Source organism: Mus caroli, unplaced genomic scaffold (assembly GCF_978045245.1).
Source record: "Mus caroli unplaced genomic scaffold, Mus_caroli_1 scaffold_2, whole genome shotgun sequence".
Lineage (NCBI taxonomy): Eukaryota > Metazoa > Chordata > Mammalia > Rodentia > Muridae > Mus > Mus caroli.
In genome coordinates, this window is record NW_028227257.1 from 76335726 (window position 1) to 76351819 (window position 16094).

Here is a 16094-nt window from a genome sequence, read left to right on the forward strand (position 1 = left end):
TCAGTGTTCTTAACCGCTGAGCCATCTCTCCAGCCCCACAAAAATATTTTTCAGGTCAGTTAATATTTTCATTTTCTAAAATGGGATGAATTTCTCAATGGCCTCTGCCTCCAGCTCCAGGGGAGTCCAAAATCTCTGGCCTCCTCAGACACCTGCACACACATACACATACCCACACATAGACATACACATAATTGAAAACAAGTCTTTTTAAAAAATCTCAGCTCCATTCTTATCCTTGATAATTCTGGGCCCTGCATTTCTTCTCTTTCATTCATAGCAAACCATTTTAAAACTTGTTTCAAAAACAAAGATCTGTCACTTTCTGTGCTTCTGTGGGTTGGCTGCACTCAGTCCAGCAGTTCTTTTATGTGAAATCTTTTGCTTACCTGAGTTGTTGCAGTTTGTTTGTACAACATTTTCTTTAAATGATCAATGCATTAACAGTTATTTCTATGGCACCTGACCCATTGCTAACTCTCAGTAAATGATATCTGTTTTTGTTCTAAGTCCTAAGATGTTCAGGTGTCTTAAATGCAAGCTGGCTAGCATGTCAGAGTTTCTTGCCTGCTACCTATTGAACTTATATATTTGATTCTACCAAAAAACTCCTCTAGTTTCATGAGTTCTAAAAGCTTTGTTAAAATTCATTGCTTGGATAGAGAGCACCTGCTGTGTGCCAGGCAGTGCTCTTTAGATGCTCGCATCACAACACTGGAACAAAAAGTCCAAGTCTTGTGCCTTCATAGAATGCTAGTCTGCTGGAGCAAGCGGAAAAGAGACAATGAGCCAATATAGAAATCAGTTGTTGGAAAGTGTTACAAAGGAACAACCGAGCAAGATCTAGACGGAAAGCCAAACACCACCGAGTCTTCCACTTGTGTAAGACTGCAACAGGGTCTTTGTAATAAAATGATCATTAAGCAGAAAGTCAAATAAGAGAAGGCATCAAGTCTTGCTTCTTGGAATAATCTCCTAGGTATCCTTAAGTGTAATCGTTTGAGCAGGTTTGAAGAGGTTTTTATGCCAATGTAGTTTGCTCACAGCATGTTAAGAGTGTGGCAGGAAATAACTGGTGTAGCTGAGGTTTGGGACTTCTGTGAGGAATTGTTCACTAAGATAGGATTCTCCTGGGGATTCTAGGGTGAGGAATGTTGTGGTCTGGTGTATGTTGCCCCTCTTACTGCTATCTTGATATGTGGCAGAAAACAAGTACAGAAGCTGAAACAGAAGTTGTTGGTGCAATCCAAACAAGATGTCCATCTGGATTAGAGAGTGTAGTAGTGGAGTAATGTTGAAGGTGGAGTAATGTGGTCAGTTCTGCATCTATTTTGATGCTAGCTAGTGAGATTTGCTAATAGATGTGGAAAGTGAAAGAGAAGGGGCATATTTGACCTTCCTGGCTTGTGGACTGAGAAACCAAAGATGGGGGAAGCTGGAGGGTGGAAGTGGTTAGAGGACATAAGAATCTTTTTTCAGTTTGTTCACTTTGAGACACTTTAAATCCACCTCCTTCCCCGTTCCCCACTTCTCTCCCCTCTCTCTTATGTCTTCCCCTTTGTTTGCCCCCCCTTTCTCTTTCTCTGCTGGACATCTAACCTGGACTTTGCACATGTTAGGTAAGTGCTCTATCACTGAGCTAAGTTAGTACTCAATCTATAATTTTTTTTTAAAAGTTGCCAAGAAGTATACACAGTTTATTGCCCATCATCTGATAAATGGTCACCTAAAATGTATGCAGTGGGCTAGGTACTATTTAGCAATAAAAAAGAAATACTAAGAATATAGTACATAAACAAAAGCTGTTGGGATGACCCATACCTTTAGTTCCAGAACTTAGGAGGTAGAGTCAGATGGATCTCGGAGTTCCAGGCCACTCTGGACTGCAGAGCAAAATGGAAGCTGGCTAGCCAGGACTACAGAGTCAGGCTCTTGAGTACAGTTACAGAATGCAGGTGATCAGTTTGTTGTGATTCCTCAGGGAAAGTAAATGTAGAAAGAGAAGGCTGATGTTCAAAGTTAAGCTAGGTACAAGAGTTAATGAAGCAGAGCTAAGACATTGGTTACTGAGAACATTATGCCTCTGTCATAAAAACTGCGTGCTTTAATGGTTGCACAGTTCTGTGGCTATTTTGGAACTCCTCAGGACTGTGCCTGTCTTGTCTGGTTTTTGTCATTGTTGTTTGTTCTTAAAACCTTTCCCATACCTGCCTCTATGTTTGAAGACCTCTGAATTGAGTGGTTTTAATATTCTCAAAGATTAATAATTTTTTTTTATCTTGTTTAAATTGGTGTTGTATATCTCAGTTGTCTTTATCCTGTCAAAGTCAGGAAAGCATGCAGGTGCACACACACTCTTATCATGAAGCAGCATAGAGCACACCTGCCTTTTATGTTGAAGAAATCATCATTGCCTTGAGCTTGATCCGACCTGGGCTTAAGTCTGAGGCCTAGCACATCAGCATTACGCTTACTTCATTAACACAAACAAATGAAGATTTCTGCTTGTAAAATCACTCTAGTGGGAGACATCTTCTGACCAGTTCTCCTCCCTGCTCTACTTGATTGCTAGGAAGGCCTTCTAAGGTTGAACTACATTCATAGCTCAGTACTTCTTGATGAAAATACCTCAAACACAGATTCAGAGTTTAATAGTGATAGCCCATGGTACCTGCAATTATAGGTATAACTGTTTCTAGAACTGGACATACTGAGTTCCTAAACCAAGACAGACCTTTCCCTACCAGGGATGGAATTATTTTGCTAGTAACTCAACATTTGACTTGAACAAGTAGGTAAAAATGGAACAAACCCCCCTGAGATGTTCCATTAATAGCCATCTTTTCTGAGTGACTCTTACTTCACTGCATTCTTATTTGAAGAATTCCAAGCATTCCCTTCCAGGACTATCAGTAGTCTACCAGTCCATTCAGAGGTCTGTTCTCACTGAGGAAAATTGCCTTTTAACTTGCCAATTTTCAGTGTTAAGCTCTGTTTTATATCAGTGTTTCAAGTTTTTAGAAAGACAGAGTATTTGTAATAAACATCAATAGACTTGACTGAAAACACATGGCAAAAAAAGAAACATCATTTTATATATAGATATACTTTGTTACCATGTGACCTCAACTTTGATGCTGTAGGGTTTAGATTGGACTCCTGACAGTATGTAACTACTTATAAAGTGAGCCTTCAGGCTCTGTTGGACTGTTCACTGAATACACTAATTTAATTTGTGACTTGTCTATGTATAATGCACAAAATGATGTTTATGTATGCAGACGTCTGTTTATACAAAAGTATATTTCCCAAGCTGGTGAAGGAATTGGAAACAATTTTAATCACTGCAGTGACTTTGTGATGTTCTTACAATGCGTAAGCTTTAAAGTTTGGGTTCTTTAGACTGGGTTTCTGTAACTCAAAGTGACCTGGGATTCCCTGTGTGTCCACACTGGTGTTCAACTCATTGTAGTCCTCTTGCTTAAGCCTCCCAAAACTGCATTACAGGTGTGAGCCCCCTCATCTGGCTTAGTATTGGTTTTGTATTACAAGAGCAGCTAGTAGAAACCTTGTTTCTCTGTCAGGTTCATCTAGGATTGTAGGTGCTTTACCATGTTGCTTCCCTACTTTTACATGTGATGTTGTACATAGAAAATGTATGCCATGGTGAATGACAGACAGCAAGGAAACTGTTTTCCACACAATAGGGCTGGGTCTCGAATGAACTTACAGAGACTGGCAGCAAGTCTATGATCTGCAAAAGTTCAAGCCAGACAAACTCCTTGCTTGGGGAAAGGAAAATGGTGGGCAGAAAGTCCTATCCTCAGTCAAGAAACTGTGTAACTAGTAGTGGCTGGAGTGGCACTGAGCGTGCTGGCCACACTCCAGGACAGGCCCCACGTCCAGGAGGAACTGGTCAACACAAAGTAGACTCCATGGTTTTTTTCTCTATTCTTATTTCTTTCCTTTCTTCTCTCTCTCTCTCTCTCTTTCCTTCCTTCCTTCCTTCCTTCCTTCCTTCCTTCCTTCCTTCCTTCCTCCTTTGCTTTTAAGAAAAAGAAGTTGGTTGGTTGTCTGTATGTGATCTGGAAGGAGTTGGAGGTGGAAAAAGAATACAGTCTAAATATATTGTATGAAAAATTTGAAAAACATATTAATAACTAAGTAAAATAATTTGGTCACATTAGTTTTGGACTTGGTGAGTGTGTTTGTGTATGGTGTATATATGTATGCACGTAAGTGCACATGTGCATGTGTGCCACAGAGCATGTGTGGAGCTCAGAGGGTACTCCCTGGAGTTCCTTCCCTTTTCTTCCCAAGTGGAGTTCAGGGACTGAAGTCAGTTTGCCTGGTTGATGACCTGTTTACCTGTGGAGCTATTTGATTCACCCAGCATTGTTAATACAATCTGCCAATGTGCAATAGGTTCTGAGGCGTAGATGGTAGAAATGTTCAGTGCTCAATTCCTGAAGTTTGTGAATACTTTGGTCTGCAGAGGGAAATATCTGTGTAGGGAAAAAGAGAATATGGCAATATGACCAGTTATTCTCAAATCTTTTAGGGGAAAATATTCATTGTTCTGTCCTTGAAAGTTAAACCCACATATGCCTGTACACGTAGGATAACGGTGTGCGATCCCTTTGCTATGCAGCTGTACATGGAGGCTCTGTTAGAGCATGCTAGTCTCTTCAGAAAGTGGATGGAGGCTCCTGCCACTTTAGACTCCTCATGAGAAAGCCACATGATGGAGTAGCATAATTAATATGAGAATGAAATAGTTTTCCAAATAACTGAAGTGCTAAGATGCATTTTAATTGTTCTATCTTAAACCATACTTTAAAAAATTAACTTAAAAAACTTTATGCTGATATGTATTGGTGTTTTGCCTACATGTAAATGCCTACATGATGCGTGCCTGGTGCTTGTTGAGGCCAGGAGGAGGCATAGGCTACCCTTGAACTAGAATTACGGACAGTTGTGACTGCCATGTGGATGTTGGGAATTGAACTATGGAAGAGCAGGCAGTATTCTTAACTACCAAGCCATTTATCTAGCCCATACTTTTACCTTCAAACCTGAATATGCTGCACTTGTCTCTAAGGATGACTAAGGACACAGTTATGTGACTGTTCATTACTGTTATGTTCTGAAGTCACATGGAGGTCTAGATTATCTATTAGCTTCAGGAACTTTCTTTTCATTTGGTCTTAACTTTCACTGCCTGTTTGAGTTCTTTTGATATTACAAATGTTTAATTTTTTGTCAGCTTTCATGTATTATTTCTAATCTGCTGAAGCTTGAAAAGCATGGTGTGTGTTGTTTTGTTTTTTTCAAGGATTAATAGAGATGTTGTTAAGGGAAAGGCTCGTGGGGAAGAGACTTCATTATGGAGCTGTGCTCACGGCCCCTTTACATGACCGAGGGTTAGGATCGGGGTTTGACAAGTTGCCAGCGACATAACTAAACTCGATTTTTCTGTCATTTAGAACTTTTCTTAGAATGTCAAATAAAATTAGGTAATTTAAAGTGAAAAGGAACCTGACTTTCTTCTTTTCCTCTCCCCGCGCCCCACCCCACCCCCAGAGCTCCAGAGATTATATTGGGGTTGCCGTTTTGTGAAGCCATAGACATGTGGTCACTGGGATGTGTGATCGCAGAGTTATTCCTTGGATGGCCACTCTACCCAGGAGCCTTGGAGTATGATCAGGTAACAGAACTGTCACAGTGATTGAATTGCTAGAAAGGAAGCATAATCTCTAGTCTTAGAGCATTACATGATTCTCCATACACAAACTGTGAAAATCTCCATGAATGTCAAAGCTTAAGAAATTTAAATTCACTTAACATTAGCTCTTGACTTCAAAGCTCTTTTCTAACACTCTAGTGGTAAATCATGGCCAAGGCAACTTGTAGGAGGAGGGGTTTATCTTGAGCTTAGAGTTCCAGAAAGAGTCTATGATGGCAGGGCAGAGGCAGCAGGCAGCAAGTGCTGAAGCTACAGCTGGGGTCTCACATCTCAACCCACAAACAGGAAGCAGACAGAGCTATGCAAAACTGCAAGAGGCTGCTGAAGCTCCAGGTCCACCCCTGTTGACATATTTCCTCCAGCAAGGGCACATACCTCCTTATTCTCCCCAAACATTCACCTACTGAAGACCAGGTATTCCAGTGCCAGAAACTCTTAGGGGGACAGCCTATTCAAACTACCACAGATACATTTTTATAAACTAGTTACAATCTACAGACTTCAAACCAATTTTATGAAGTAGTCATCATTCAATATATAATATAATGTTTGGATAATGTTTGTTTGAGGCAGGTTGTCAGTATGTAGCCCTGTCTTAGTTCAGCCTTGTGGTACCCTCCCCCCTGTCTTGGGGCATGTGTCACTTTGCCCAGGCCTGTATATCATTTTATTTATTTTTTGAGACAGGGTCTCTCTCTATAACCCTGACTACCCTGGGATTCACTACTCAGACCAGGTGGGATTAATTAATTCACAGAGATCTGCCTGCTTCTACCCCTCACAAGTGCTGGGGATTACAGGCGTGCACTGCTGTGCCTGGCCTTAGTTCTGGTTTTTATTGTTGATTTTTCTTTATTAAAATGGATGTGAGGGGCTGAAATGATGGCTCAGTGGTTGAGACATGTTCTGCTCTTCTAGAGTACCGAACTTTGTTCCTGGCTCCTACATCAGATGGTTCACAGCTGTCTGTAATTCCAGCCAGAGGAGCCACCATCTACTTCTGCCCTCCACTGGACCTGTACACACATGCATAGTACACAGTCACATAAATACACATAATTTAAAATAAAACAAATGAAAAAGCATCTGAGTAGTCACTAATTTGGGTGACTTAGATATTTCTGAGGGGGTTCAGTATTATCATTAACATGAGATAATATCATTGACATCAATCTTATCATTTACAGTGTCATTCTACTAGTGAACCTTCTCTTTTAGGTCACTAAATTAGGTTTCTAAATTGTCTGTTTTGCCTCTTTATGTTCTGAAGCCCTCTAAAAGTTTATGTAACAGTTTCTGTCCATCTTCGCTTCAGGTATGTTTTCAGTCAACTTTGGACTTTGATGCAGCCGTTAGACTATTGCTAGTTCTGAAGGACATGGCCATCTAAGCAGAGTCCCACAGTTCCAAGCTGCTGAAGCACCAAGCGCAGTCAGCTGCTAGGAACTTAGTTGTAGCTGTGGACTAGTTTGTGCCACGTGTAATCCTGTGGAGCAGGACACCATCTAGTGGCAATTTTAAGTTGACTGGCTGGTGCACTCTGGGTTTGGACAGTGTCTTGAGCAGCTCATGTTAGTCTTATCAGAAGATTTACTCTGCTCCCTCCTTTATGTGAAAGAGAGAAAATGAAATTCCCCACACCCAAATGAACAGAACTGTTAGGTCACAATGGTAACTTCAAAGACTTGCCAAACTTGTTTTTTCTAAATCCTGTAATTTTTTTTTTTTTTAAAAGACAAAGCTGTAAGGAAGAACCAAACCAAATTTGGAACAGGTGTTACCTGGTTTAGATGAATAATATTTTCAAATATACATATGTGTATATGTGTATATATGTGTTCTTCTTAAGGACTAGAAGAAAGTCATTATCACAAGGCACCAATTATAGTTTTCATTCAGTTTTTGAAGTTATTTTTAAAAATATACATATACAAATAAATCCTGTGCATCCTTACTTTGTTCTTAATCTTAGGAAGACTTCACCCTTTTGAGATAGGATTTCACATACTAGCACACGATGGCCTGGATTCACTAGGTGGCTCATGCTGTCCTCGAACTTCAATTATCTTAAAAACAACAACAACACTTTAATACTCTTACCTCAGCCTCCTGAGTGCTGGACTGCCTAGCAAAAGCGAGCTATATTTACAAATGCTGGTGTTTAATTTTCAGAGATTCTGTCGATCTTTTTAGAGTGTGATCACCTAACTTAGGATGTAGGAGGTCTCCAGTAAATGTACTTCTACCTCTTTCCAGGAGCCAGTTGCCTCTGTACACTTAGGTACTCCAAATAAGGTACCAAGGTCCTTGTTTCTTTGAAATAGGGTCTCTCTCAGGTAGCTTAGAATGGCTTCGAGCTCTCTCTGAACCTGAGAATGACCTTGCACTCCTGATTCTCCTGGTTCCATCCCAGAAGTGCTAAGATATAGTTGTATGCCATCATGTCTAACTAAAAACTTTGTCATCTCCCTCAGCCCAATGCCCAAGATTGAATTAAGTGTTCTACTATCGAATTATATACAGCCTTGGCCTTTGTCTTAGTCAGGGTTTCTATTCCTGCACAAACATCATGACCAAGAAGCAAGTTGGGGAGGAAAGGGTTTATTCGGCTTACACTTCCATACTGCTGTTCATCACCAAAGGAAGTCAGGACTGGAACTCAAGCAGGTCAGAAAGCAGGAGCTGGTGCAGAGGCCATGGAGGGATGTTCTTTACTGGCTTGCCTCTCCTGGCTTGCTCAGCCTACTCTCTTATAGAACCCAAGACTACCAGCCCAGGGATGGTCCCACCCACAAGGGGCCTTTCCCCCTTGATCACTAATTGAGAAAATGCCTTACAGTTGGATCTCATGGAGGCATTTCCTCAACTGAAGCTCCTTTCTCTGTGATAACTCCAGCTGTGTCAAGTTGACACAAAAATAGCCAGTACAGCCTTGGTGGATTGTCTTCAAAATACATTATTACTATTTTCAACCTTAAATTAACTAATAGTTACTGAGTTCCTGGCCAAGAAACTACTATTATAACACTTTACATTTCTTTCATAAGACCTTGGCATACTTATCATGTCTGTTTTCAGATGAGGAGTATAGATTATAGAGAAGTGGCTGGGGAGATGGCTCAGTGGGCTTGCAGCTCTTGTGCATCTGAGGTCTAGAGTTTGGATCCGCAGATTCCATGAAATTGGGTAGGCATACTCCAAATTCAGACAACAGGGACAAGAGTTGTATCTGCAAACTGGATTGAGAGACCTTGCCTCAGTGAATAAGTGGAGAGCAACTTTATCTTTGGTTCATTACACATCTGGAAACATACATGAACGTGACTGTCCTCATACCATATAGGCTCCCGCACTCATTTAAACAAGCATGCATGCAACACACCACACAGAGAGACACATCTTAAAACATCAAAAATTAAACTAACACAGACAGTCTGTCTTCAGAAGCCATTAAAATTAATAGTATTTCGCTTACACATGCTTAAAGGGTAATGATACTCCCAAAGCAACCTTGAGAAAGGATTTAAAAGTTAAAGAGTATAAGCAAACCTGCTCTATACTGTTGCCCCTTTTTGTAACGGCCACCTTCTGGGCTGCAGTCTCAAGCTGATGGTGTCAGTCTAGCCCCTGGGGAGAAGGGCTTTTCTCAGTTTGCAGTAGTTTCTCCAGTGCCCCAGTCAACCCTGCTGTCCTGTCCTAAGATTTGGATTCCAGGGAAGGAGCCATCCATGCTACTGTATCATTTTGTCCTGAAATGGTAGCATTCTATCTTTCAGGATTTTTATTGTGTAATTCCCACCCCACCCTAGAGGCATCTGAGGCTACTTCAGCCTTCCAAGTGCTGAGTGTAAACGACTGTGACTAGCAAAATAGTCCTTATTTTCTGTTTTGCTTTTGTTATTTATAAAGGCTTTAATAACAGAAGTCTTTTGTTTTTCTCTGTATAGTCTTGGCTATCCTGGAGCTCACTCTGTTAGACCAGGCTAGACTTGAACTCAAAAAGATCTACCTGCCACTGCCTCCCAAATGCTGGGATCAAAGGCATGTACCACCATGGTCAAAAGAATGAACACAATTTAAGTAACAGGCCAGGAGCCACTGGTGTGAAAGGAAAATGAAGCCAGGTGTGGTGACATACAGTTGCAGCCCTCCAGGGGCTAAGGCGGGGTGGCCTTTGCACTTGAGGCTAGTGTGAACTACCTAGCAACACTCACCTCCAACTGTACACAAAAAGAAAGCAAGGAAAGGCCTGCTTAAAAGCAGCAAAGAGGCACGTTTTTTATGTCTATTTTTGAGGCTAGAAGATAATGAAATCTGTGAGGAAGGAGTTAATAGAGAAAAGAACTAGAAGGTGAAGGAACAGATGGACGACTTAGTAAAGCAGAACATAAGATTAAACTGGAAAGAAAGAAGGTGGAGGACTCCTTTGGGTCCTAAGTTACATTCCCCCCTTTAAAGCCCATGCCCTCCTTTTATACTGACTAGTCATGGAGTGTGAGAACCACTATCTAATAATGTGTACCAGGCACTGTCATGGATGTTGGGAATTGCATAGTGGAGTAAGAAGATGGAAAGGAAAAGTCTAGTATACCAGATGGTGAAAAGCATGATGGGGAAAACATCTAGCTGGGGGAATGGGGGTTGCTGGGAAAGAGTTAACTCTTGCTTACTGGCTTGGAAGGCATAATGAATAAGGTGATATTAGAGCCCAGAACTAAAGGAAGAGTGCATGTGACACCTAGGACAGGTATTCCAGATGAAGTTGAGAGGCCCTGCACCTAGGGGGTTCGAGGTGTCCCTTGGGAGGATGCATCTGTAACCTTGTCACTTTGTCACATAGGTCACCACAGCACTGTCAGTACTTCCCCAAAATAACTCGCTATCAATTCAAATCCCTCTCTTTCCCTCCTACTAAGTTATTGTCTGGGAATAGCTCAGTGGTAGAGCACTTGCCTGCCATGTATGAGGCCATAGGTTCAAACCCCAGTATTGTTTCCCCTTACCCCCAAAGGTCATGTTATCTCTTGTCAGTTCTTCCTTAGTGAATCTCTGTTCTTCTAGGCTTTGAACATGTTGGTTTCCTCTCTTGATTTATATAGAACCTTAATATTTTACGCTACATTAATAATTTACATATACTGTGCATCAAGTGTTTCTCAGGCAATGCTGACTACATTTATTTTAGACTTAAAACACTGCATATTCCTTCCTTATATGAATTTATTGAGGGCATAGATGGTATCATATAGTTGCTGATAAAATGTTCAATTAATGCCTGTCATACAAAAGAATAAATTTGTTTTTAAATTATTTTTCAGATCCGATACATTTCTCAGACTCAAGGTTTACCAGGAGAACAATTGTTGAATGTGGGTACAAAATCCACAAGATTTTTTTGCAGAGAAACAGATATGTCTCATTCTGGTTGGAGGTTAAAGGTAATTCACTAAAAATATATTTATTAAACAGTTTTCTAAGATGCCTCTTATGGACAATGCCTTTTATACCTTAAAAAGTGTTTATGGGCTGGAGAGATAGATGGTTCAGCGGTTAAGAGCACTGGCTGCTCTCCCAGAGGTCCTGAGTTCAGTTCCCAGCAACCATGTGGTGGCTCACAGCCATCTGTAGTGGGGTCCGATGCCCTCTCCAGGTGTGCATGATGACAGTGCACTCATATACATTAAAATAAAAAAAAATCTTTCAAAAAACAAATGATGTTTTAGATTATTTTAACTTTTATGTGTGTTTTGCTTGCATGTTTATATGTGCACCACATGTGTGCTTGGTACCCTCAGAAGCGAAAAGAGGGTGTCAGATATTCTGGAACTGGAGTTAGAGATGCTTGTTAGCTACCATGCAGATTCTGGGAAACAGAACCTTTATCCTCTGTAACAGCAAGTGTTCTTGGCCACTGAACTGTCTCCAGCTTCACTACTTGCTTTCTTGTACCACCTCGGACTGCATGCCCAGGTGTGGTACTACACCAATGAGGTGGGCCTCCCACATCAGTCATTAGACTTACAGACTTACAGACTTGCTTACAGACCATCTCATAGAGTTATTTTCTCAACTGAAGTTTCCTCTTGTAAGATGATTCTAGCATGTATGAAGTTGACAAACTAACCAGAGCAACAGGGATTCACTGTGGAGCCCAGGCTGACCTCTAATTTGACCCTCTTATCTCAGCCTCCTGTGTGCTGGCCTTACATGAGTGCACACTATTCCTGGCTTCATATTTATTAATTTATTTGTATTATAAAATACATTTTTGCTTGTTACTCTTTTGAAACTACTATACCTGGTATTAGGCTAAATGTGTCAGGCATGAAGGACTAGAAATAGGGATATGGTGAGTAATAATATGTTATTTTCTCTTTGTATGTAATAAGACACTGGAAGAGCATGAGGCAGAGACAGGAATGAAGTCTAAAGAGGCCAGAAAGTACATATTCAACAGTCTGGACGATATAGTGCATGTGAGTATTGAAGCCACATGTACCTTTGTACTGAAGATGATCTTTGAGTGCCAAGGACCCAAAACACCTTGGTCATTCCTAAGTCTTACTTTTTAAGTGTTTCAAACAGAATTAACTCAATTTTTTCAAACTTTCACAGGCTAAATTATATTTGTTGCCGGTGCTGTCCTTTTCTAAAGAGGTTTTTCTTTTTCTTTTTTTTCCTCTTTCTTTCTTTTTTTGGTCTTCAAGAGGAAAACCAACAGGAAGACTTCTTTTCTTGCCTTGGTAGTAGTAGTTATGTGTTTAGTAAACATTTGGGCTGGTGAGACGGCTCCATGGGAAAGGAACATTGGCCGTGTAAGCCTGGCGACCTTAGTGCTGTTCCCAGAACACATGCAGAGTGGAAGGAAAGAGGTCCACATGCTGGAACGCACACACACACACACACACACTCACAGGCAACACATTCAACACAAGATGATCAGAGACAGATCCATTTGCATAGCGATAGGTACATATAAACAGTCATACAGGGACAGACAGACAGACAGACACACACACACACATACTTAACACAGTTACACACACATACTTCAGAAGATTTGTAGATTTGTGAATTTCAGTTCTTTTTGTTTCAAATGACTGTAGTTCACTGTTTTGTTTTTTGTTTTTTTTAAGATGTGAAATTTTAACAGGCCCTTCTTTCTTTCTATGGCTTATTTTATTTGATGGCTTCAAACTTTGCTATTATAGGTGAACACAGTGATGGACTTGGAAGGAAGTGATCTCTTGGCTGAGAAAGCTGATAGAAGAGAATTTGTTAGTCTGTTGAAGAAAATGTTGCTGATTGATGCAGATTTAAGAATTACTCCAATTGAGACTCTGAACCACCCATTCGTTAATATGAAGCATCTACTAGATTTTCCTCACAGCAACCAGTATGTCACTTTATAATCTTTTATAGAGTTTTTAAAATAATGGTAGGTGTAATAAAATCAGGGTCTTCACTATATCTCAATCAAGCAAGTCTAAAGAGATTGAGCTAACTCGGCTGAGGTTGCATAGACTGGTAAGTGGCAGAGTAGAGTTAGAGAATTAGAACACAGACAGGGAGGCCAGCCCACCTCTTGACTCCCAAGTATCACACTGTTAAAGAGAGTGAGGGAGCAAGGAGTTCCTCTGTATAACAAGGTGTTCCTGCTGGAACAGTGAGTGATGAAAAGAATGTGGAGGCTCACCCTTAGTTCCCAGCTCTGTCCCCCAACCCCTTTAAGGTTCTGTCTTCTTTGAGACCTGTAGCTCTGTTGTCTGGTTTTCTAATATATCTTCTGATTTCTTTGCCCCTTCTTTTGCTCCCTGGAATTGTAGAAGCAAAGGATTTGATGGGTTAGCAAGGAAGCAGGTGCGCTCACATCCTGCAGGCCTTGTCAGCAACCTTAAGCAAAACTTGTGAGGTTTGTCTCCCAGACCTGGTCTTTCTGGGTTGGCAAATGTAATAGAATCATGTGAGACCAGAGCAGAAGAAAAGCCTGTGGACCAGCCAGAGGGGAGTGGGAGGGGAGTCGGGGCAGGGGAGGGAGAAGAGTGTAGTGTAGTGGGTCGTTCATATGTGTGAATGCCACAGCAAAGCCTACCACTTTAACACCGATAGACACTCCCTCACAACCTAAAGCAACCTATTTACTGTTTTAAAAATAGTAAAGAAAATTATTATGTGAATGAATCAATATTCATTATTGTGAAATGTCCTTATATTAGTATTTTTTTATAAGACCCAGGTATATCTCTCTTAAACACTGCAGATATTCTATGAATTTCCATAAATAATCAGTTTGAAAATAACATCATAATGACATTCTTGGTACCATTAATTTAGTGATTTGTGTATTGAATTTTAGGAGAAATTATATATGGTAGAGATTATTAAATTATCGTGTGCTAATCAAAAAGTGTTTAACACTGCTTTGGTCTCTTAAATTTTTACCACCATAATATATATTTGCTTTGATATTCTTCTTGTAGAAATCACCATTAGAAAAAGTATACAAAATAAAGTACAAATTGGAGAATTTATTCTTTTCCATACAATTTTAATCTGTTAGTGTACATTAATCCTAAACATTTTAAATAATGTTACAGTATTTTCTGATTTTTTTTTTCAGTGTAAAGTCCTGTTTTCATATCATGGATATTTGTAAGTCTCCAAGTTCATGTGAAACAAATAACCACAGTAAAATGTCACTCTTACGACCAGTCGCATCAAATGGCACTGCTGCTCTAGCAGCAAACTTTACTAAAGTCGGGACACTAAGAAGTCAGGTGAGAGTTGCAGTTAATACTGTATGAAAGGTGTTATCATTGGTCACTCTGCTTTGAGGTGTGAGCATCATCTGAATAACACTGTAGCAAGGACACTGTGGCTGCTGTGTCCGATTAACCAAGGAAGATGAACCTTTGCTCTCAAATTCTTTACTCTGCTGTTAGGGCCACAGTGCTTATTAAAAATAGAGTTCTGTAAACACAATTTAAGTTGATAAATCTGCTTTTTGTTTTATTTTCTGGGTTAATTTTTACTGCAGTATTGTGATTTTTTTTTTTTAAGAGCCACTGGAGAGATGTCTCAGTGGCTAAGAGCACTGGCTGCTCTTCCAGAGGACCCAGGTTCAAGTCCCAGTACCCACACAGCAGCTCACACCTGTCTTTATCTCCAGTTCCAGAGGATATGACTCCCTCTCACAGACATACACCTAGGGAAAACACAATGCCCATGAAAAAACAAAAGTATGTGTAGATCTACTGTGTATTTGTAGCTATTGGCCCTGCAATTGTAATGAGAAGTGAATTGACTGTTTCAGGCGTTAACCACATCTGCTCACTCTGTTGTGCACCATGGCATACCTCTGCAGGCGGGGACTGCACAGTTCGGTTGTGGAGATGCTTTTCATCAGACCCTGATTATCTGTCCCCCAGCTATCCAAGGTATGTTCTCATTTCGGATAGAATGTGGACATTTCTTCATTATAGTTCTCACTCTGCAGCTCAGGCTGAGGCTGGTACTCGATCACCATCTTCTTCTGCATCCAGAGTGCTGGGATTAAAGTCACACTCCACCACACCCTGCTGGCTTTCCCACCTCAAAGCAACAGGGTGATTGTGGATACGGCCCCAAGTGCCTGTGTTGAGCTTTGCCACAGTGCTTTTCGGTTTTCATGAAAATACTTGATGTGGTTCAGTCCGGTGACCTGGAACTGCACTTGTGATCTTGCTGGTCAGAATTCCACTTGAGGCTGTGCCTTCTGTAGCATTTGTAAAGGAAGGTGGACTGCATAGGTGACATCATGGTCATTCCAAGCTCTGATTTGTTGATTCAGATGGTTATTTGAAAATTTTATTTTGTGTTAATATTGAATAATTTTTTAGTGTTTTATTTTAACATTTCCCACACAAAGCACCAAGAATTATATTGATGACTAATAGCAGATGAATGTGAGGCAGTGTTCGCTGGCTATCCTTTCATGTAGCTTTCCTTTCAGGACAGTCATAGAGAGTCATGACTCCTTAAAGGTAGATAAATGCTGAGAAATGATAGGTTTATTGTGAAATCAGAGTGTATTATTGTGAAATCAGGAGTATATTAACCTCTAATCCTGAACCCCTTGGATTGAACTCAGGGCTCTGTGCATAAATGCTAGGCAAGTTCTCTATCATAGAACCACATCCATAGCTCCAGTAGTACAGTCTTAAGAGAACACTGTCAGAAGTGTTGTCACATGACATACTACTGTGCGATATCACATATTTACATATACATATTTACATATACATATTTATACACAACACATTTTTAAAAGTAACAACTTTCTGGTAATAAAAATGCTTACATCATAAGA

At 40.4% G+C, this 16094-nt stretch overlaps 1 protein-coding gene across 4 annotated transcripts in view; it reads left to right on the forward strand.

Moving 5' to 3' along the window:
• The window catches only part of Hipk3 (homeodomain interacting protein kinase 3), a 75335-nt gene that overhangs the window by 49616 nt on the left and 9625 nt on the right, over window positions 1-16094 (forward strand). For all 4 annotated transcript variants that reach the window (XM_085834606.1, XM_021180708.3, XM_021180724.3 and 1 more), the window contains exons 3-8: window positions 5584-5707; window positions 11065-11184; window positions 12136-12222; window positions 12958-13142; window positions 14367-14523; window positions 15060-15183. In XM_085834606.1, coding sequence (XP_085690732.1) covers window positions 5584-5707; window positions 11065-11184; window positions 12136-12222; window positions 12958-13142; window positions 14367-14523; window positions 15060-15183 — 797 coding nt within the window. The remainder of the gene's footprint in view (window positions 1-5583; window positions 5708-11064; window positions 11185-12135; window positions 12223-12957; window positions 13143-14366; window positions 14524-15059; window positions 15184-16094) is intronic.